We start from the raw sequence: 24,830 nt of genomic DNA, 5'->3' as shown, positions 1-24,830 counted from the left end.
CAGTTTGTTGGAGGTTGTGAAGCGATGGGGAATGCCTGATAATGAAGCATGAGGAAGTGGGATAGTTCTACCCTGCCCTAAACCGCCAGGCCTGTTTAAAGGTATATTCTTCTCCTTCCGACAAGCCCCTTGATAGGCAAGTCACACCAGCAGCGGTCCGTGCAGGTAAGTGCGTTGGGGCGGTGGGGGATGTCGACAGACGACGTTATAGGATTTATTTATTTATTGCATTTTCCCTATTCCGTTGACTGTCGACTACCCCCACCCACTCCGGCCCCACCACACCACGTTTACCTGTACGGACCGTCACTGAGTCACACCCTCATCTATTCCTATCCAACTGACTGTCAGCATACAGTAAAGAAGGCAGTGAGTTTGTAAGCTCCACACCTGTTTAGCTCCGACAGGAATCCAGTGCGCATAAACCAGATCATTGAAATAAAAGTTATTTTTTGTAATTTTGTTTTAGCAGCAACAATCTGTTAGTAGATTGTTTTTCACGTGCAATTATGACTGTTCACTCTTTTGTTTAGGATGTCAGTAGGTTTCCAACTAGAGAATAACACTTTCATTGTGATTGTTTTTAAGAGTGTTTTTGGTGTAGCATTTATAGCTCAAGCAAATTTACCTTAATGGCGACGTGAAAATCTTAACAAACATTAAGAAAACATGTTAATTAGTCCACAAAAATCTATAAAGAAATTTAGTGAAATTGGGAGTAAACTGCATCTCCAATGCCACAGAAGCAAAACACAATTGCGACAGTCTCTTTCATAAAAACCTGATTTTTCTTAGATGATGATTAATTGTAGTATATATGTTTAAAATTTTGTTTTGTCATGTTTTCCAGAAAAAACAAGTGTGTTACCGAACTTCATCGCTTCATTCAAGCATGCAACTACAGGCACAACAAGTTTGGAAGATGAAGACAGTTTAAGTGAGTAATTTCCTTCTGTGTGCAGCAGAAATGTACTATTGCATGATATACAATTGAAAAATAATCAGTGCTAAGTTTGAGCTGGTGATAGAAGAAAGCCTTGGTATTGGATGTGCCAACATTTAATTGCACCGACTGCGGGCTTCCGAGCTGAGTTTTGGAAATGTATTCTTTTGCAAGCACCTAGCATAGTAAGATTTGTACAACTCATAATACTCTAGATATATTTGGGGGTCTACCAGAGAGCATTAACCGAGGCAGTGAATTATCACTTGTTAGAGCCTGGAATGTAGTTAATTTAAAATAATCCATGGTGTTTGTTTTTATTCAAAAACTACAGTTAACAGACTCATAAAGCTTCAAAATGTGGCTGCTTATTGCCTAACAAATGCCCTAATTTAGTCATCCAAATGTCCACAATTTTACTCATATATAAAAAAAACTGCTGTTTATTTTTTCTCCTGTTATCTTGAAAGTGCACCCAATTTGTTAGCAAGTCTCTTTCTCTTCTTCGCACGCCCACCCTTCCTCATATCCGCACTACTGCAGTTATATCATTGGTTGACGGTTTCTAGTGGAAACAACCATATTCAAACCATGAGATCCTGTTTGCTTGCTTACCAGATTGCATTTGCACTCCACATGCACTAGCATCCTGGGTCCTATCACAGAAAGGGAGCACTGCAAGAGCTAATTTAAGACATGAGGCAGGATGCCAAAACATTTTTGACTGGCACTATTTCATGTCCTTAGTGATAAGTTACAATCCTTGGTGCAGTTTTTGAAAAAAGGGGCCCCTGCCTAATGGGATGAACCCTGGCAAGGAAATGACACTTGGGGTAAAGAAGGGGCAAAATTGCACCGGGTTTTGTGCCTGTTGTATTAGAGAGAGAAAACTTAAAGCTAATGACTAAACTCACACTATAATTGTGTTGATATATGCTAATGTTTTATTACTTATTATATCATCTTTTTTTATCGAAGGTATTTTTTAGTCTTGTTATAATTTACTACATACAAAATTCCAATACATATAACATAATATGAAAAAACAGTTAAATAAATTTTTGTAAAATACAGAAGTGCATTCCCATTTCAACGCGTTTCGGCGAAAGCCTTCTTCAGGAAGTCTGTATTCATGCACAATTATATTAACTTATAACCGATGGAGCACAGTTGGCAACTGGAATCAGGGGTTTTATCGGTAATGGAAATCTCCCAACTGCGGTGTAGGATACCTGATATTTACTCTGGTGGAGGCCTATATGATTCCAGAAGGTGAACCCTGCACTTGTGGAGGGCAACGTTGGATAGGAAACTAACAACGCCCACTTGGGAATACTTGATAAAACGATGTGTTCTCGCCGAACAGAAGATAGATGTTGTAGTGTCGGACTGATGGCTGGGTGCATAGCGCGGGCGGCCGTCTGCAAGTCCGTCATGACGGACTTGCAGACGGCCGCCCGCGCTATGCATCCAGCCATCAGTTTTAGGATGGAGTACACTCTCTATTTTTGACGATTCGTAGTCGTCCGACACTACAACAGTATCTTCTGTTCAGCGAGAACACATCGTTTTATCAAGTATTCCCGAGTGGGCATTGTTAGTTTCCTATCCAACGTTGCCAACTGTGCTCCAATGTTATATGTATTGGAATTTTGTATGTAGTAAATTATAATAAGACTAAAAAATACCTTCTATAAAAAAAGATGATATAATAAGTAATAAAACATTAGAATATATCAACACAATTATAGGGTGAGTTTAGTCATTAGCTTTAAGTTTTCTCTCTCTAATACAACAGGCACAAAACCCGGTGCAATTTTGCCCCTTCTTTACCCCAAGTGACAATCCTTGGTGCAAACAGCTTTTAACACTATATTATGGAAAAAGGATTCTGCAGGTGGTAATGTTTTTCATGAATGTTTGTGCATTTTATAATTAGTGTCAGTTTATTATAATGGGGATTTTTTCTGTTTTGCTACATTTTGGTGAAATATTGAAATTTTATATTGTTGCGTTATATTTTTATTGTTGTGTTCTGTTCTGTTTTGAATGTTTTGTTGTGTTGGTCCCTGTTATGTTTACTTTTGTTGTTATCTGGCTTCCTATATGTTATTGTGTAAAGTTCTATTGCTTACTTTCGACATGCCAACAAATGCTACTATATTTTCAATCAAAACAGTAGCACGTGTCTTGAATTAGCACTTGCAGTTCTCATGGTCTCTGACACAGTTTTGGGCTGACTTGTTTCTTAAATAGTTGAACATCTGGAACAGCACAATTTTACCATATTAGTAAGTGGTAAGTGGTTTTTTTCTCACATACATTTTAAAAGCATATGCTGCTTGTGGAAATTTAGCAGCATTTGTTGTCATATCTAAAGTAAAAAACAGAACAAAAAACATAAACAAAGCAAAACAATTCAAACATGAACAGTCACAACATAACAAAACTGTCAACACAGAATGCAACACAACAACCACAAGACAACACAGCAAAATCATGTTGCAATAATGCAGCACAAAGTACAGCAACACAAAAAGCAACAAAACACATCCCCACCCCAACAAAATACCACATGGTAGAAATTGGGTTTCTGGTTGGCAGACTTATGCACCCTGTCCAAGCAGGAACCACAATCATAGTCAGGATAAGTCAGATGCACACCCTAAATTAACCTGTGCTCCCGCTCTGGTAGCTTGGTATAAACCAGTCAGGCTTAATTGAAGACTCAATGTGTAAAGTATTTATGCCAAACATAATACAGAAAAACAGTGAAACACCACACAACAATAAACCACACAAGGTTAGAAAAATAGAGATTAATTTATTGAACAAAACAAGACCAAAATGGCAAACAGCCAAGAAGTAGAACCAGAGTTATTAATTTTTAAAGAATATCTTTAATTACAGTGCTTAGAGTCATAAAGCACCAAACAGGGCTATCTGGTCATGCTGGACCGGGTCAAATCTGAAAAGTGAAGCCAACCGCGATGAAGCGCAGGTTGGATACAGGAGCCACGCAGAGCCTGCTGTAAACAGTTGAGGTTGAGGAGCAGCTGCAAGGAGCAGAGAAGACATTGCATCCTCATCGATCCTTCAGATTGTGGATGATGCGTCCGTTCTGAGTCGCGCAGTTCAGGGATGTATCGCGTCGAGCCCCTAGCAATGAAGGCAACGAGTCGTCGTGAAGCTGCGATGTAGGTGCTGCAGAGTCCTCGAAGTAGTGATGCATTGACATCTAAGGAGAATGCGTCAGCTCTGACCGGCGCAGAGCAGACAATGTGTGGATTCTGCAGGAAAACTGACAGAAAACCAACTTCCAACGGCCCAGGACTGGATTGGCACCTCTTGCCAGGGTAGGTCAGGACTCACAGTTGACAGAGTCCTGAGGCTGTAGCAGGGTTGAAGGAAGTCTTTGATGTCCCTGAGACGACAGAACAGGAAGCAAGCCAACAAACCCTTGTAGTCACTTGGTTCTGAGGATGTAGAGATTCAGGTCCAGTCCAGCATGCAACGTGCAGCAGGGCAGGCACAGCAGTCCAGGAAGTCCTACAGAGTCCAGCATAGTGTCAGTTCTTTCAGAAGCACCGCAGTCTTACCTCCCGGCAGAGTGTCCTCAGGTCCGGAGTGTGTTGAATTGGTGATGTCAGGAGTCCAGTACTTATACTCTGTTGTGTCTTTGAAGTGGGAGAGACTTCAAAGAGAGGCACGAGGTCCCTGCCCTTCCTGTTCTGGCTCCAGACTCACTACAGGGGGGTATGCCGCTCTTTGTGTGGGGACAGGGACAACCCTATTCCGGTACAAGTGTCTGCTCCTCCCTCCTTCTAGCTCAGGAAGACCCATCAGCCTGGTGATGGGGCATTAGGGTGTGAATGACAAAACCCAGCTCCCTTTGAGTGTGGCTGTCTAGAGGAAATACACAAAGCCCAGCTGTTACCCACCCCATTTGTGTATTCAGAGACAGACAGAAGCACAGAATGGGTAAAGTAAGAAAATGCCAACTTTTTAAAAGTGTCATTTTTCAGACTTACAATTTAAAATCTGACTTTACCATGAGTTGTGAGTCTAGAGAAACAAAACTCAAAATATCTATCTTGTCCCAATTGGAATTTACTCTTATAAAATGTAATAAGGTAATCCCTATGTTAACCTATTGGACAGATAGGCCTTGAAGTAGTGAACACAAATTTACTAGTGTTTCACTATCAAGACATGTAAAACTTAAAACTACATGTCCTACATTTTAAATACACAGCATCCTGCCCTTGAGGCCATCTAGGGGCTACCTTATGGGTGACTTATGTGTGTTAAAAAGGAAGGGTTGGACCTAGCAAGACAGCTAACTTGCTGGGTTGACATGGCAGTTTACAACTGCACACACATGCTCCCCAATGGCAGGCCTGAGACATGTTTTAAAGGGCTACTGAAGTGGGTGGCACAAGCAGTCCTGCAGGCCCACTAGTAGCATGTAATTTATAGGTCCTGGTTAATATAATGCATTATACTACGGACTAGTATGTAACTTAAATATGAGATTTGTAGATAGGGCAATGTTACCTTGTTTTAAGGAAAGAGCACATTCACTATAGCAGTAGTCAGTAGTTTTAAAGTGCCCAGAATCCTAAAGCCAGCAAAAATGAAGACAGCAAAGGAGGAGGTCAGAAACCAAAAACGTCAGGGGAAAGAAAGCCAAGAATGCAAGGTATGACACTACACAACGAAAGCACCAACATTCTTGTCAAATGTCGCAACCTTCAGAACCCTGCTTTCATACTACAATGGTAAAACATATTTTTTTAATCCTAAAACAATTGGAGGGCTTCTTATTTGTTGCCTTTTAACCACTTTATCCCAAATCCACATGCTTTCCATCCCAGAAACGTGTGGCTTTACAGTACCAGCACCACTAATGCAACTACATTCCTCACTCACAATAACCATCCTTTACCTTTTTCTTACTACTGCGCCGACATCCCAAATCATCCTTCACTAAAGAAACAACCAGACAACTAATTCCTATCCTTTTATCTATTACTACACTTATTAGCCTTACCTGACAATTCTATTTCAAGCCCTGTACTTGTCTTCCTCGCTTGATGGCTCAAGTGCTGCGTATAAGCTCGAAGTTCCTGCTCATAGGCCTGGCACTGTTTCTGAAATTCATAGTTTTACTAAAATCAATCAGCATAGGGAGCTTAGAGTTCCACAGTGAACAATATAAAGGTACACAAATATTATAGAAAGTGCCTAAGAGGAGTGACAAAATAAAGGAATTGTACTACATGCAGCCAGTGTGAATATAATTTATAAATCCAGTTTCATGCCAGCCACAGTCCCCCAGGCAGAAGCATCAGTAAAGGGTGGACTGTTTTACATTGCTACATTTTGGTTGTATGTAAGAATATTGTTGGCAGAAATATTGTGTGACATAAACTTTGTATCCTTACTATAATTTAAAAACAATTGTCCTGTTGTGGGGGAAGGGTGAAGACAAAGTGCATTGCAGAAATGGAAGGTGGAAGAAGGTACATTACTCACTGTGGTGAAGATAGCCCGAGGAGACATGACCCCTAAACGCAAGGGTGCAAATAATGGTGCAAACAAAGATGGGGCCTTGTAATAACTTTCAAAGAAAAGGCAAACTACGACACAAAATACAATAATTAACCCCTCTATTTCCTGAAAAAAGGTGGAACAAAAAATTAATTGGCATATAATGAGGCTAAAATCTGACCCTCATGGTCATACTTGCAATCAGGGCCGGACTAGGAACCAAAACCGGCCCCTGCAAAGTGCTTGGCTGGTCCCCTGGGGGGAGGTTGGGTGTGCGACCGAGCTCTTTTCCGGGGCCGGTTTTTGGACGATTTTGTTACAGGGACGTTTTTGCAGCTATGCTGCATAAACGGCCCTGTAACGAAAACGGCCCCTTCCCTTGCTGCTCACCGGGGGATTGCCCGGTGCCTGCAACGGCCAGTCCGGCCCTGCTTGCAATACTCTGCAACCACATCTCTTGGGGTTAGAACTAACTCTAGGAGCGGAGTTGACTGGAAGATAACAAGGATGTTGTTTTGAGGCTCAAGGTTTTTCGACGGAAACGTTCTTATTTCATCTCTCCTCGTCACTCCCAGCACAATTCTCCAGAACTGCTCATGTACTAGCAGTAATTATGATGGACTTATGTGGCCTAATCTTCCAAAATAAGGCCTCTCACTCACTATTGAGTAGAGGAATTGAACTGCAGCTAAAAAGAGTATAGGAGCCAGGCCAGGTTACCTTGTCATAATTGAGAGTTATCAGTAGTGGGCCAGACAGAGTTGCTCTCATTCACAGTTAGAGATTAGACGATCAGCTACAAGACTGAGTAGGACAACTGAAATAAAGCTCAGAGTTGGCCATGTTATAAATAAAAAACAATGTTTACCTATGCAAACAAAGTATCAATGCGTTGGCAGCCCCTGCTTTTAGGCTTGCTTGGAAGACTCCAGTACTATCAATGAAATGGATTACCAACTGTGGCAGCTCGTGACTTTAAAAAGTGGTGGGGCCATAATCTTTTGCTCGTGTTCAGTGAGTAAACGGAACTTCTCAGTGAGCTTGGGAGGCTCACTCAATTCAACTCTGACTCACTCTCATTCTCACTCTGACTCACTCATTTAGTCTCACTCCCTCTCAGTTAGTCTAACTCAGTCTCACTCATATAATTAATTCTCACTCTGTCCCACTCATTCTCACTCAATCAGTCTCACTCTAACTCACCTATCACTGAATCTCACTGTCACTGGCCTAGTCTCACTCAGTCTCGCTCGTTTCCACTCAGTCCCACTCATTCAGACTGACTCTGACTCACTCATTTTCTGACTCACTTGTCTCACACATTATTTGACTTATTCAGCCTGTGACTCTCTAAGTCTCACTCATTGTCTGTCAGTCTCTTTTAGTCCCTCTCATTTTGACCTATTCTCATTGAATCTGTCTCACTCATTCACTTTCCCTGACTCACCTAGTCTCAATCATTCTCACTCATTCCTACTCAGTCCCACTCATTCAGACTCTCTCTGACAAAATCTGTCTGACTGATTCTCAGTCTGTTTCACTCATTCTGTGTCAGACTGTGACTCAGTCTCACACACAGTAACACTCACTGCCATTCTCCCTCACAGTAACACTCACTATCATTTCCCTTGCAGCAACACTCACTGTCCTTCTCCCTCACAGGTACTCTCACAGTTGTTATCCCTCTCAGTAAAACTCACTGTCATTCTTCCTCACAGTTATCCTCATTGCCATTATCCCTCACAGTTACACTAACTGTAATTTCCCTTGCAGTAACACTCCTATCATTCTTCCTCTTAGTAACACTCACTATCATTCCAGCTCACAATGACATTCACTGTCATTTTCCCTCAAAGTTACACTCACTGTTATTCTCCCTCACAATAACACTCACTGTCATTCTCCCTCACTGTAACACTCAATGTCATTCTCCCTCACAATTACACTCACTGTCATTCTCCCTCACTGTAACACTCAATGTCATTCTCCCTCACAATTACATTCACTGTCATTCTCCCTCACAGTTACACTCGCTGTTATTCTCCCTCACAATCACAATAACATCCAGGGTCATTCTCCCTCACGGTAACATTCAATGTCATTCTCCCTCACATTTACACTCACTGTCATTCTCCCTCACAGAAAAACTCACAGTCATTGTCTCTTACTTACTAGTATTCGTTCACCCTCATACTCACTCTTCATATCACTCGTTGTCACTCACTGACTCCTTCCACTTATTCTCTCACTTTCTCACACACACCTCACATGCACATGCTATCTCTCTCAGACACACTCTTACCCACAATGACACACACCTACCCATATGCACAATGCAGGACTTTTAAAAGCTTTAAAGCTTTTTTCTTTTAACTTACCATGCTGCAGGTCCCGTTTGGACGCTTGTCCAGCGCGTGGGCATGAACCTGAAACTTCGAACCTGCGCATTGACAGATTTGAGGTTTTACTCTCTACTCTTTCGCCCCACTGTTACCAATTCTGTGACAAGTTGGAAAAGGGTGAGGTGACAGGATGATTGTCATGTAGTCATGGGCACTGCAGGACTTAAGCCAGCAGCATCCATTTCTACTTTTAGCTGTGATGCATAGCACATCACAAATTGGAGAGGCATAGAGGCATGCCAAGGCCACAAGGCCAGGTAGGAGATGTCTCCAGCCCTGTTGATCTCTCTCTGAAGGCTAGTGCAGGTGCCTTCATGCACCTGAGTCAGCCATCAGACAGAGACTGTTCCAGGACCCGAAGGAGGTTGACATTTTTATTAAACCAAGTGTGAACATTAGATAATTATTCACTCTTGGTATAATAAAAACAAAATAATCCAGAAAACAAGAGGGACATAGCCCATGAGCTCATTAGGAGGAGCTGCCACTGTTTAGCAAGCAGTTTTACCTCAGATCATCTTTAAATGTTGATGGGAATTTGCCTGACAAAATAGAGTTTAAGACCTGTGAATGATTCGTGTAAATGTGTACAGAAATATAGTGGTGTTAAAAACATTCCGTGAGAGGTGTTTTCTCATTTGTGTACCCAGGCAATTGAGGTGAGTGACTTTGACTCAGTGTATGCTTTCTATCAGATGTGAAGATCACACCACCTAGAAGGTGTGACATTTTCCCCTCTTCTTTCTACAGAACTCAACTTCGGATGGGGGTGCTTGGTCTGCTTCTTTCACTATCCCCCCTACCCCCCCAGTACACTAATGGTTGCCTCTCTTCCAAAATATGCATAGGTACTACTGTGCACATTTAAATGCTGTGTGCACATGGTGACGGCTGTAATGCCAGAAACCGGCCCCCGGAAGCTTGTTTCCTTTCCAGTAAAAGAATTGGCTTGGTAGTTTGGTCTGCCCTGTTCCCATGATGCACTGGGCCAGGGACAGACTAATTTGCATGTAGCCAGGTTCTGAGCTGGGATGGTGCAGTGAGCTAAAAAACAGTGATGGATCAGCCCGGATCTGTTGACTGGGTAGGAGTGCACTGCTTAATTCAGATACTCTGTCCATCACCACCCCCTTTTCTGAATCGTGTGCACATGGTAGCACAGACTGGCTCTGTGCAAGGTACACTGTTATCCTGCCTTTGAAAGGAGAGTGCTGGAAGTCACCACATGGAAAAGAGCAGTCAAAACTACACCCATCCTCAGGGGTTGCCAAGTCTTGTGGAATTATCTGAGTGGTCACAGGCTCAAAACAAGCATTTGCAATGCAATAGGTCTCGGCATTTGCAAGAGTTTAAGCTATTGGCATTGTAAATGAAAATGCAATTTCATTTATATGTTTTAAAAGCCAACACATAAATAAAAGGCATTGTCATTTGCAATGCCAATAGCTCAAACAATGGCAAATGCACCCCTAAACTCTCATTTTACTTGCGTGCATTTTCAACATTAATACTTACTTGTCTTGATGCCAATCGCATTTTCTCGATGTACAGCCCTGGTAAACACCTGAACTGATGGACGAACAGCTACAGCCATACTTTGCAGCTCATGTGGCAACACGCCATAACAAGACGTGCGACCCGCTATTATTCAATTACATTTTATTTTTACGGGTTGGGCAATCCGCCTGCAACAAGACGTGTGGCCGCCATGATTTATTGTTAAAGTAAAAAAAAACAAGTTGGGCGGCCCGCTTGCAACAAGACGCTTGGCCACCATGATTTAGTGTTAAAGTTAAAAAAACAAACGAGTTGGGCGACCCGCTGCAACAAGATGCGCAGCCGCCATTATTTAATATTTTTTTTAAAAAACAACGATTTGGGCAAGTTGCACACAAGAAGATGCGCGGCCGCTATAATTTAATGTAAATAAAATAATATAACAATATTAAAAGATGGACTTTACCATTAGTTTTTTTGTTTTGTTTTTCATTTTTATATAGCGCTAACTCGACCCAAAGGTGTCAGCGCACTTTACATAAGCACAAGTTTCATTACAGAGAGACACATTTTTCAGCACTGGTAATTGTGATTTCACTACAATCACAGGATGTTTGAGCCCTTCACCAGACTCGAACCTGGTCCCCAGCTTCAAAGTCGGCCGCCCCAACCGTAAACGAAAGTAAAGTGCATACCTGTTATTTCAATGTAGAAAACATGGTTGCATGATTTCATGTGAAGTCAAATACATGGAAACAGGGAATGCAACCTTGGCTTCACAAATCAAAACTGCTCGCCGAATGCAGCGGCCCCCAAGTTACAAATATGAAAGCAGTGCTGTGCTAACATATAAATGCAGAGTCCTTACATGTAAAATGTATGTGCATGGTGGCCCATGAAGCAGGTGCCATGACTAGCAGGAATTTAAAACAATAGTCCCTAAGGGACCACATAAACAGTTTACAGTGTAAGCAAACTGTAGTTGGTCGGTCCTGCTTGGTAAAAAACGGAAATCATGTATTAGGACCACAAACTAAAAGGGAGCCACTAAAGAAAAGCATTGGGAGAATGAACCAATGGCAAGCAGGAGGCAGGATTACTCTGCGTGTAAAGATTACTGCAGGTCTTGCAGACAGCACATGCACGCTGCTTAGGCTCGACCTAAAAAGAGAGATGAGACAGCAGCTTTCGTACTTTGTGCCACCATTTAGAAAGTGTCTGCATTTATGTCACTACTGGGAGCAATCTTGCCCTAGACACGTATTAAGTAGTATTGCCCCTACAACGCAAAACTACAATTACTTAAAACCCAGGATCTCATTAATACACATTACTCACTGAATAACGCACTTGATCGTACAAAAAACCTTTTGCTTTCCCTTTTCATGATGTCACAGGACAGTGAGCACAATGACATTTCCTAGTAATGTTATGTGTAGTGCGGAGAAACCATTAGCCGAAGACTGTTTGCAGGGAGCAGTGGAAGGTGGAAGATAATAGCAGCATGGTGCTTTCTGACCGGAAATTCAGTATGTGCACATATGCCCAATCATGTATATTTTAGAAAATTACATTATGCTGCTTAAAAGCCAGCATTAAGTGATTAGAACTGCTTTAAAGACATCACTGAGAGCTTATATTCAATGATGTGGGTCATTATATTACTTAACGGTGCTCTATCAACGCACTTTCTGTATCAACTGCATTATTTAACTAACAAGATTAGCACTTTTGTCACTGTGGGTGGGTAAAGGTTTAAAATACGAAGCACGTTTTAAAGTTGCAGCGCTGATACATAATATCTGTTTTTTCCCATTCATTTTGCATATGATCTAATTGCAGGAAGTTTCCCTTTGAAATCACTGTATAATCCTGATTCTGACAGTTTTTTTTAATACTAGAATGTGCTCACCTTATGTTCATTCCATATCCCTAGAATTTAAAAGGATCACTCCTTGACTCCACTCTTGTTTGTATCAGCTGCAATTTAACCCCTTCGCTGCAGCGGCTATTCCGCCGCAGCGCTAAGGGGGCGGGGCGGCCGCGCGGCGGGCCCATGCTGATGACGGAACCGCTCCGCCACCAGCCGCGGTTGAGCTGTGCTGATGACGAAGCGGTTCCGTCATGGCCCCGCCCGCTCAATAGAACGCCCAGCGCAGGCGCGGAATCCGCACCGCGCAGGCATGTCGGGCGGGCCATGACCGAACCCCTCCGTCATCTGCACAGTGCCACCGCGGCCGATGACGGAGCGGTTCCATCATCAGCACGGAAAAGGTTAAAGGAGAGTACCTTAAAAGTCAGAGGTGTGTTTCTACAGCCAAGCATTAGAAATCTGGCCACAAAAGATTCAGTTGAGCTACCTCGTGTGCTGCTCACTTCCGTTGACAAAGTAGCAGCTTTAATCTTGTTATGTGCTCTTGATTTTTACTTTATCCTTTCCATTTTATTTGATTCCCTGTAAAATAGCTTACCTGGACTCACTTTGTGTTTTTTTTTTGATACATGTACGATTCCGAAAATATATGAACTCTACCCTATCGTTTTTATTTGTTTTGTCATCCTTGTGTTTTTAAACTATGACTTCGGGTTACAGTAATTCGAAGACGATATTACCCTTTCTTTGATTCTGTGATGTGCATTGAAACTAAAAGGGTTTCTATCCCTTTTCAAAGTACACCTAGCTGGACACACCTATATTGCTCTTTCTACAAATATGTGTGGTGTTATTTTACTTTTTCATTTCAAATTTTCTTTGCAAAGCTACCACATTTAGGTGGCAGCATATTTTATTTTTAGGCCGATCATTCGAGGCCTCTTGTCTATACTTTAGTATATACTTTATATACTTATATGTGTATGTACTTTATGGGCTCTAGAAATCTGCCCTAGGACTTCGTCTGCTTCGGCTTAGGGACTTTTTTTTCTGTTCAACTGCCTCTATTTAACTGTCTTAATAGAAAACGATCAGCAGAGGTCAGTAAAGTAGCAGGATTGCTTTCTGCTTAGGGACATTCTTTTTTAAAATGTTCTTACCAATGCCTCTATTTAACTTTCTTGATAAAAAACCATCAGCAGAGATCAGTAAAATACCAAAATCACTTTAGCATTCTCTAGATTCCTGTCCATAAAAATTGTCTTCCACAAGCACCCGTAGACACTAATATTTTTTTAAAATATTGTATTTTCAGTGGTATGATCACGGAAGGCCCTGATTTTACATTAAAAACAGAGCTTAGGACTATACCATTTCCAGATGAAAGGGAATATTTCCATGTGTTCCCATACCTGGCTTGTCACGCAGTTTGCTGCTTATTTCCCCTACATGTTAAAGAACAGTAGGTGTTTCAGCACCCAGGATGTTGTGCTGCATAGCTTAATAGATATAAGGTCCCAAAGGCGAGACCAATTGCATTGCAAATGCATGTTTATTATTCTCATTCTGCAATAATTTAAAAAAGCACGTGACAGTACCTTACCACAGTCAGGCCTATTGGCTTTGCCAAAGCTTGTTTTACTTCTTGCAGTGTCACTCACATGGGATGGGTGACTTCAGTCTGTGTATCTATGAAGGACGGGGCCAAGCACATTCACCTGCTGACCATCTCGCAATCACTGTTCGAAAAAAAACTTGTGTCTAATTATTTTCAAACGTGGGTTACTGTGGTTCTTTTTATTGTATTTAATTATTTGTGAAATTGTTTTCCAAGGCTACATTTACACCCCATTTTGTTTTCTTTTCTTGTAATACATCAAGCATATCTGAACTCCAACTTATCATATGATCACATGTTTCTTCAAAGGCTTAAGTATCCCTGCATAGTCTACATCGGAGCTTTCCTCCCATATCCTTCTTCTAATGCCATCCTTGGTGAGTAGTCCGTAGACAGCTCCTAGGGGCATTTGCACATCTATATACTCCCAATAGATGCTTTGCATTCCTTATACTTTAGGAAATTAAACAGCTTTTATCTGTGTTAAGTTCTATTTCATTAATTTAGAAATCAACTTCAGAACTGTCCTCATATTCTTGCATCTGGATGATGGCAATACCCTGCTCCAAAGTTTCCCAGACTTTACATTGTTCCCACTAGCTAAGTGACACAGCTCATTAAAGAGGTAAATAAGCATGGCCCTTTCACCCCCTCCATATAGAACTCCAGTGGGTCCCCTTGCTACTCCACAGTATGTTCAAACCCTGCTGCATGATCTCAAAGCCATCGTGACTATCGCCCCAACTTACCTGGCTGACAGGCTCACCATTTTGATGGCTCTTAAGACATATGCAGATAGGGCACCACCAGAATTAAGATGAAGAAGATTAAATGAGAAATAAAATCCAATGACGTGTTTGGAATCTGAAACAACATCCCATTGTGCGACAGGACTGCCTCAACCGGTCTCCATTTTAGGAGTTAGCTGATCCAGACCTCGTTAAAGAACGCTCTATCATGCTGCAGTAGCAGTCAACCTTCACTCTTAGAAACAAGCTTGCCCTGTAAACACTTGTTCATTGCATGTTTGACTTTAACCCTGTACAGCTCTCTGCTGCCTTTCGGACAGGTTCATGCTATATAAATACCACATACATACCACAAACAATAGTTTACTTTACTCTTGCTATTTTAATTATTAATTGAAAAGTGGTCTTCTTAGACCCATTTTTTATTAATCTTTCTTTCTTTATGTAACTTTTTGAGCAACTTGGAGAATGCCTATGTTTTAATGTATTACATTTCATATGGGTGTTTTTAATACTCTTTAATATTGCAGTATGGCCAATCTCTGTGCAGGCCTTCACTTATCTTCTTCCATTGACAACCATGCCGAATGATCCTGCAACTCATGACTTGCTCTTCAGGACTTATTAAAGAAGAAGGTGGGATCATTTAGGCCTCTTAAACATCTTAAGAATCCAATTCTCCATTCAGTAGAGCTATGCAGAAATGTTGCCAATTCTTTCTTTCTTTCTTCCTTCCTTTCTTTCTTTTTCTTTTTTTTTCTTTCCTTCTTCCTTCCTTCCTTCCTTTATTTCTTTCCCATTCTATTTACCTATTAAAAGTATATATATATATATAGTGCTGACCTAGCCATATAGACAGCAGCATACTTTATTATAAGAGCAGGTACTAACATTTGTAGTATAGGACAGCAGTAGAAGGTTTGTCATGGAGCAGTAAGAACAGAATAGTGTTTTGTATGAGTTGAGGCTTGACAGCTTGGATCACACAAACCTTTTGTCTACTTTAGATTTTTTTAAATCTATGTTAATAAAAATCTATCAATGTATTAATAAATAGTAGACCTCTTCTCTCAACACAGATTTATGGCGTGTAAATTATAATTGAATAATAATTGTAAAGTCCTATGCTAGCACATTTCCAAGGACCAACTCACACTCTAGTGAAGGGAAGATAAAGGCTTTGGCTCGTTCCAAAAGTTTGTGGTTAAGCATTATAGAATGGATTTGTAGCCTAATTACCCATATAACACTGCTTCCCAAAAGACTACCTTCATTACTAATACATTTTCGCAATTTTTGCCCCATTTCAATGTTTTCATCAAAGTTCTTGGAAATAAGAGTTGAAATCAGTTACCTTTCTTTGTTGAGATCAATGACATATTGATTCAAGCAAATAATGTTTTCCTATCAGCATGTTCAGCTGGTATAACAGACTATTTTGTATGATCTCAAGATGAAATTATGTGGCAGAGTGAAGACTCTGATTCTGTTTGATGTTTTATAAATCTTCAACACACTTTACCACAATATCCTTTTTGAGTATCTCCTTTCAAGTAGGATATTCAAGGCTCAAGTGACTGACTCTTTTCTCACAGAGATGGCAGATGAAATCTCACTTTTCAGGGTATAAATTGAGCGATCCTGCATGTTTTAATATTATTGCCCCTCATTTCTCTTTTTTTAAATGAGATGCATGTGGCAACGATATTTACATTACTTGTTCATGATTTGAAGTTCAATCTAAAGATCAGTCAGCAACACAATAATCAATTAGCCTTCTTTTCCAAATTAGCACAGTGCCATCCATGCTGAGTTGTAAAATAACAAAAGCCTTTTAACACTCCAGTCACAGTATTACAGCTTTGGATTGGTATACCATCCAAGCCAACATGGAATGAATACAATCAATCCCTGACATGTGTAACATTATAGCACTTTAGAGATGTGTAGCTTTGTCCTGACTCAAGGGAGCATGCAGTATAAATATTCAGCACTCTATGCTTGAAAGGGTATTGTTTTGATTTATACTAGGTGTCATTTTACGGTTCGGCATGGATGGTTAATCTTATGCTTAAAGGCTGCTGTAGAAATGGAAAATATTTACCCCTTTCTAACTCAGTGTGGGCTAATCCTATGCTTAATAACTTTGATAGAAAAGCAGACATTTGAGGTGAGCAAATTCAGAGTGTCGGTGGTGTTGTAGGATGCTCTATACAGGAACTGCTCTCCACCTAAACTTGAGAACTAACCGGAGTTCTCTGCTTCTTTTCTGCATAATTTATCTGGCACTCTAACTGGCAGTCATCTAGAAGCGGGCAAACCACTTGTTTTTGCTGGTGGGCCATCTGGGTCTGCTGGTGGAATCCTTACACTGACTGCCCAATGGACTTTGGGCTGTCAATGTAAGCACCTCATGCTATCCTTGCTATTTAGGACGGATGCTCTCACATATTTTTTTTTAATTATTCTTGACTCCTAGAAAAGCTGGTGTTCCAGAACAGAAAACATATTACCCCAATGACCTGGGACAAATCTTCCATTATAGCAGGATATTTTTTTCCCGAAAAACCTTGCTTTGGTGCTTTATTTTTGAACAATAAATAAGTTTGCAAGTGGCAACATAAAACATGGAGGGTGCTCAGCAACATTTCAGTGCCTTCAGAGTAGCTGGCGGGGAGTTGGCTCCTCTGTAGGCATAGAGAGCTCAGCCAGGCAGGCAAAGATCTTTAACCATAGCAGTTGGAAATCTGTTGGGGTGGTGGAGTTATAACCTCTGCCCCCGGCAGGCCAATGGTCACTTTTCATACTTTAAATAACCCCAATAGTAGCTAAACACTGTCTTATACAAATAAGAAAGACCAGAATATGGCAGATTGCCTGCTTACAAAAGTTCGCAGAATTGAACACATCTTTCTCACTTTTAACTAATTGTTAGTGACATAGTGTATTTAATTATTTGTTTATTTATTTTTGTACAGCACTACACATAGTGGGTGCCATTTTGGGCAACCTGCATGTGATTATGATTAATTCACATTGTGCTCCACATATGAGGCCCTTTGTTTTCTTTCTAAGTGCACTCCGTGGCACATCTAGCTTTGACCTAAAGTTCCTTGCTTCAAGGATGGGTTTTTTCACTCAGTACCAGGGAATTTCATCCATCTTATCATACGTTCAGTGCATGATCACCTTACTATTTTAGAACTCTTAATAAGATTGCATCTCAGTGCTTCGAGTGTATTACTTCTCAATTGCATTTAACACTTTTATTTGTCATTTTATACTTTGTTTCGGCTTAACTTCTAGTTTATCTCTTCGAGTTTTCCCCCTCACCGCTTTAAGTAATTATTTGTAATCCTCTAACATACAGTATATGCACCATTTCCTCCCTTCCCATTTATAATGTGCTATGCCACAACCGAGGAAAATGAGGAAATTGTATGGTAGATAGAGGCATTAAATGCATTATTCCTTTTAATGCTACTAATTATTTACTGGGGAGTAGGAAGGGAGAATGTGTGCATATTTCTGCTCATACTTCCTTTCTCCTGCTGAGCTCACTCGATAAAACTGGTACTTTTGAAGAACAACTCTATGCCATTATTAGGTTGTTGAGAGGCAGGCATACAGAACACCATGGAGCAGTGAGAAATGTAATATGACCGTGTATGGTGAAGGCAATCATTTAATAAAAAACAGTGATAGCTAACACGCTCGTTAAGTGTACTTATAATAATAAAGAGAAACTATTTAAGTCTCAAACTCAGCATTCTCCAAATGCGTTATAGAGCCTTACATACAAGGTTTTTACAAGAAAATGCATTTTACTAAAGCAGTATAATGTTTCATAGTGCTGTGGGATGTTTTATTCTCTCTAAATCGAGGGTAATATACTGGAATACACCGCAGGGTGTTTGAAATATCTTCCTTTCATTTTTGCAGACGGAAGGATCTCTAAATATCATTACCACTACTAAGACATGAGCAGTTTGGGTTAGGTGCTGGGTTGATAGGATGCATTAGCGGTCCTCGCGGGGCAGCACCTGCAGAAGGTGCTGCCCCAGATCATGCAAGGTCACAGGCAGGTGCCCCACCTAAATCACACTGTCCTCTAGGCCAAGAATATGCTAGGGAAAATGGGTGTGGGAGTTGTTTTTCCTTTCTCTGTGTCTCTTCTGCTGGCATTGTTCTGGGAAACAATGTATTTTTCCTCTGCCATTACCCCCCCCACCACCAAGGATTGTTAATGTTAGCCTATTAACTGTGAGATATTTCTATTTACATTTGAAAGCCTATCTCTGCCCTCACAGAAAAAGGCAAAAAGGCAAAAACAAAATTTTATTCTACATTTTACAAGTATATCAAGAGCACAATGACATGTAAGCCATTCCTTGCTTTTCAGCCAACAGCATATTGCATAGCCAGACTTCTAACTTTGCCGTAACTCTTCTTTTATGTGTTCGAAGCCCCAGAATGCAAAGTAATGTTTGCCAAAATGCCCAAACTGGCTTAAAGTGTTATAAAAGACATGGGGCCACTTGTCAAATTTTACAGTCATGCAGTCCATTCCAGAAACTACTTACTGGACACTTGAAGCAACAACTAAACTCTGCTCACATATTTTGTGAGGTTCGCTCTTTCATTCACATCTTGCATTAAAACGAGACTGGCAACACAAATAGTTTTGTCCTTTGTGCAGTGGAAAGATTTATAACGAGCTTCACAACCAGTAGCGGCTGCTGTGCGGGAATATTGGCAGGGCGTGGTGGGGGCTGAGGGAGGACAGATGATACCTGCATGCGTAGATTCTCGGCTCCTGCAATTAGGAGCCCGTCCTGTGGAGTCGGTAGCCCCGAGTAAAACTGAGGATGTTTTCTGGATTTTGGGGCACACCAGTAGGTGATGGGGGATAAGCACTGACACAGACAACCAAAGTAGTGTGAAAAAGGCCGCTTTATTGGAATCAGGTGCACCTACAAAAATGTCCCACCTGGCCTGTGCCGAACAAAACTACTGCTCACTAAATAACAACTGCCTGACAGCCCCCCACCCCCACCCCTAAATTTAACCCCAACATTTCAACTTAAATACAACCATCCGCTCAGCAACCCATCCGCTCAGCAACCTACCCCTCGACTGAATGCCCCAGTGACCTCCATGACCTCACCCCCGCCTACCATACAGTCCCAGGCCTCCAGCAAAACCAACCTATCTCCTTAGGAAAGCGCCACTCGAAAGTCGCCTACGACTTTCAACCCCCCCCTAGGACTCCTGCCTCCTGGGATACCTGAACACCCCCAACGCCCCATCCAAAGCCTCCCTCAGCTGGACTAAGTACAACTCCATGCCATACCTGGACAGGTGAACCCCATACTCCCGGAAAAAATAGACTGCGCCATAGCGCAGTTCCGGGTGCTCCATCCTCCCCACCCCCTCCCTGGCACAGAAGTCACACATCTCCCGATTTATTTTCCTCCGTGCCCTGTCTATGGCTCCCGGGCGCTCCGCCCCCCTCCACACTCGCCTGGGAATAAACTCGGACCAGATGATATGACAGCCCGCCCATTGCTTCTTAACTTCCCTCAGGTCCCGCTTCATCTGTTTGAGCAGCGCCAACCCCTTGCACTGCACCAAATCGTTCTCGCCCAGATGAATCACCACCACATCCGGGCAGACCCCCCCTCTCACCAACGTGTTCAACAAAGGCAATAACTTGTGCCAACGTCTACCCCCTTTCCCCCTCCAATGACAACGGTACAACCCAGCATCCAATCCCAAATTGAGTGTCCGTTGCCTGTCCCACTCTGCCTGTTCTGCCCTCTTGACGAATGAGTGTCCCACAATGTATATATTCAACACCGCCACTTCCGTCCCTGCCACAGCACCTGAAAAAAAAACACATGTCAAACTCGGGAAACACTGTTACAACACCCCCTCCGCCTCCCTCAACCGCACGTACGTCCGGTAACAATCCGACTTCCACCGTCCCAGCTTCTGAATCTCCTCCTTACCCCAACCCCTCCGTGCCGCCTCCGTTGCCGCCCCGATCTGAAAGGAATGCGTCCCGAACGCCAGCGGGTCCTCACCCATGTACCGCAGGGCGCGCCGCAGAACCCACAAAGCCTGAGACGCTGACACTCCGTCCCCCCTCTTGACCAAAAACCTCCCCCTCCTTTTCGCTGCCGCCCGCCATCAACCTCCGCCCCCACGCCGCCGGGCACACCCCCTCCCAGCCGCCCGGGCCCAGTACCACCCAGGTCCCAACCCCCGCTGGTCCGTCTTCGAGCGCTGCAAACGCACCGCCACCTCCTGCGCTCACACCTCTACATCCCCCCACAACACCCCCGCCTCCCCTTTGCGCCCAGCAGCTCCGACACCCGAAACGCTCCAAAGAACAGACAGGACATCAGGGTAGAAAAACGCACCGCCTCGTCCTTGTCCCTGCACACCGCCGGAAGCGCGCCAATGACTCCCCCCAGCAATTCCACCGTGATGGGATGCCGCAGCCGCACATTCGCACCCCTCTCCCTCGCCCACCCCTTCAGCAGCCGGGTCCCCAATTTCCCCGCTGACGGGGGATAGCCCCACCACAACTTTCCCATGAACGCCACCGCCGACAACTTGCCCGCAATTAACACCCGCGACAGCCTTCTATCCATGAGCGCCAGCATAAACCTTACCACCTGTTCCTCGCGCTGCCACCGGTCCCCTTGCCTTACCGCACCTGACCTCAGGAAATCCTCCCACGCTAGCTCGTATGCCTTCCACGTGGACACAGCTACCAACGCTTTCACCAATTGAAAGAACCGGCCTCGCCCACCGACCACAGCTCCTCCGGCACCGGCGTTCTGACTTCCTCCACCGCCGTGGCTAACCCATGGAACCTCTCCCACTGTGAACGAGACAGGGCATCGGCAATGTCATTGTCCACACCTGGAACGTGGCGTGCCTGAAACAGTATGTCATTCTCCAAGCAACGCAAGACAAACACCCTCATCAACTTCAGAACCTGCGGGTCCCGAACCGACTGCCTGTTCACCACCTGCACGACGGCCATGTTGCCCACTCGAAACAGCACGCGCTTATGTGCCAGCGCCCTTGCCCACACCGTGACTGCCACCACCAACAGGAACAACTCCAAGAACGCGATGCTCCTCCCGCCCGCCTGCCACTGCTCCGGCCACTGCTCTGCGCACTATTTTCCGTCCCAATACAGACCGAAACCGAGTACATGGTGACGTCCCACTCCCAGTCCTCCACCGGCGCCATGGGTTAACCATTGAACCGTTCCAGGAACGCCCGCCACATGCGCAGATCCTCCTTCATTCCCGCCAAGAGGCGCACATGGTGATGCGGCAAAGTCAAACCGGACAACGCCAAACCCAAACGCCTGCAAAACGTCCGGCCCGCCCGCACCACGCGGCAAGCAAAATTCAAATGCCCCAACAACACCTGTACCTCTCGCACCATCACCTTGCTCTTGAACAACATTTCATCCACCAGAACCAGCATCGCTGACCTCTTATATTCCGGTAGGCGCGCTTCCATGGCGACCGAGTCGAGCTCGATACCGAGAAAGGACAACACCGTACTGGGACCGCACGTCTTCTCTGGCGCCAGGGGAACCCCAAAGTCCCCCGTCAACCCGGCCAAACCATCCAGCTGCCGCTGACAGTCCGCCGTTCCGGGCCGCCCCACCAGAAAGAAATCATCCAGGTAGTGCGTCACTGACTCCGAGCCTGTGCGCCTGGAAAAAACCCACTGAAGGAATGAGCTGAAACGCTCAAACAGCGCGCATGAAATGGAGCACCCCATCGGCAGCGCCTTGTCGACGAAGATGAGACCTTGAAACTGGATCCCCAGCAACTGGTGATCCGCCGGGTGCACCGGAAGGAGTCGGAAAGCCGACTTGACATCGCATTTCGCCATCAGCACGCCCTGTCCCGCCGCTGCGACGAGCCTCCGCGCCACGTCCACCGACGAGTAAGTCACCGACGCCAAATCTGCCGAAATGTAGGCGTTGACCGACTCCCCTTCCGGCCAAGACAAGTGCTGTCTCAGCCGGAACTGTCCCTCCTCCTTCTTGGGCACCACCCCGATGGGGGAGATGATCAAGCCCGGCAACGGCGGTGCCGTGAAGGGGCCCGCCATCCGACCTTCCCTGACCTCTTTGAACAGTTTCTAAATTCTCTCTTACAATGCCCTTGTGTGCGTTCACTGACTTCAGATTGTCCGCCCAGCGAGCAATCCGAGGGCCCTCGTACCCCAGCCTGAACCCCTCCCGGAAACCACGACGCAGCACTGCAGCATCCTCCGCCCGCGGATATGCCGCCAACCAGGGCTCCATCCGCTCGATCCTAACCGGCGTACGAGCCTTTTCCCATAGCCCCAGCACCACCCCCTCGGCACCCACCCCTCCCTCCAGCTTGTCCCCCTCTGGCTTGCACAGCCCCCTGCCCGGGCTGCTGCCCCGGGGTGCCACCGGGCCCCCAGCAATGCAACACTGGATGCCACCACCCGCATGACAAGCACTCGTGCGGGAATCAGCATGCCGCCCGCCCGCAGGCTCCTCTAATAAAGTCCCAGCAGGCCCCCACTGTGGCCTGGCCTCCAGAGTCCCCCTGCCCCACCCCCCCACGGGTGGGGCGGGCCGCAAAGGGGGGCGGCACCAGCGGCAAACCGCTTGCTGTGTAAATGGTGCGGCCAAACTTGGCTCCTCCCATCGTCTGCTGGTACAGATCCGAGTCCATTTCCCCCCATTGCGCTTCCGGGTCTGCCGCCATGCGCGCCCGGAATTCCTCATCGTAGTGTGACCACGCGAACCCGCCGTAAGTCACCTGTGCCCTCCGCACCACGTCCATATATTTGAAGAGCGCGACGGACCGGTCCGGGAACTTCTCGCAGTACACGCTCGCGTATATTAGGAAAGCCGCCGACCAGTTGTCTAACGTCAGGGGCACCTTTGGGCGCCTGGCTAACTCCTGCTCCTCTTCCTTTGACCCATACTTTGACGTCAAATCCCTGTGTAGCAGCTTCAAGATATCAATGTACTCCCTTTTCCATATCTTTTCTTTTGTCGCCGCCGAAAGGTGGGCCCCCAGCGGCTTGGTCAGCCCCATGTACGGTAACTTACGCACCGGCACCACACAACTCTCCTTCCTCCCCCCCGTCAGCTCCTTCTCTCCCACCGCCAACGACCCGCCGCCCGCGCTCGACCCCTCTCCGCCCGGCGCGATAACGTCCGTGCCCACTCCCGCGTCCTGCACGTACCGCCCCCGCACCAGCCGCCACCCATCTTCTCCATCGCCCTCCGTCCCCACCGACACATGCACACAGCGCCGCTTGCCACTCCCCGCTCCGTCACCCGTCTTACCTGGCGTCAAGGTCGGCGTCCTTGCTGGATCCCGCCACCTAACCAGTGAAGCTGAGGGGGCCGTCACTCTGGGCGCTTCTTGAATTGCTGGCACCTGCAATACACTGCTAACAACATTACAAGCCCCCCGTCCTCCCGAATCTCTCCTTCTTCCTCCGACTCTCCATCAGCCGGCTCCACACCACCCCGGCCCCCCACTTGGGGTTCCAGCCGGCTCAACACCGCACTCTTCCGACCCACCGACTCTCCATCAGCCGGCTCCACACCACCCCGGCCCCCCACTTGGGGTTCCAGCCGGCTCAACCCCGCTCTCTCATGACACACCCGCATCAAATCCATCAAGTCCACACTCGCCCTCCTATCCTCCATACTCCCAATCAAATCAGAAACATTCGCATCCATCCTCATTCCCCCACCCCCGGCGGCCGTAAAGACCCTTCGGGGAGGGGCCGGCGGAGACGCATCCCACCTCCAGTCGCCGTAGTCATGAGTTTGGTCCCTCGCTGGAGCTCGGCCGCCCGCACCAAACAGAGCCGGCCCATCCTCTCGGTGGGTGGGAGCCACATGCTGCTCCCCCGAGCGCCTCACCAACAGCTCCTGCCAAGGGAAAAAGGTGGAGTCCAGCGTGCAAGGGTGAAACCCCCACTTCCCCCCCACGCACCGCCCCCTCCCCCCCTCCCCCATCCCCTGGCCGCTCCCCTCCCCCATCCTGCCGAATGACCTCCTAGATCTCAATCCCCCTCCCCGGCCCAGCCCCCCGGCCCACCCCACCCCCCGAAACCCCAGCTCGGCCCGCACCCCCTCCACGCCCAACACCCCAAG

General features: G+C 45.3%; 1 protein-coding gene across 1 annotated transcript in view; it reads left to right on the top strand.

Moving 5' to 3' along the window:
* The first annotated feature begins 669 nt into the window (after window positions 1–669).
* ADARB2 (adenosine deaminase RNA specific B2 (inactive)) overlaps window positions 670–24,830 on the top strand; it is a 529,461-nt gene continuing 505,300 nt past the window's right edge. The window contains exons 1-2 of the mRNA XM_086939814.1: window positions 670–718; window positions 851–937. Of these exons, the coding sequence (XP_086795940.1) occupies window positions 670–718; window positions 851–937 (136 nt within the window). The remainder of the gene's footprint in view (window positions 719–850; window positions 938–24,830) is intronic.

The sequence above is a fragment of the Lissotriton vulgaris genome, chromosome 10, assembly GCF_964263255.1.
Source record: "Lissotriton vulgaris chromosome 10, aLisVul1.2, whole genome shotgun sequence".
NCBI classification, from domain to species: Eukaryota; Metazoa; Chordata; class Amphibia; order Caudata; family Salamandridae; genus Lissotriton; species Lissotriton vulgaris.
The sequence above is the reverse complement of the archived record's forward strand: the minus strand, read 5'-3'. Positions and strand labels throughout refer to the sequence as shown.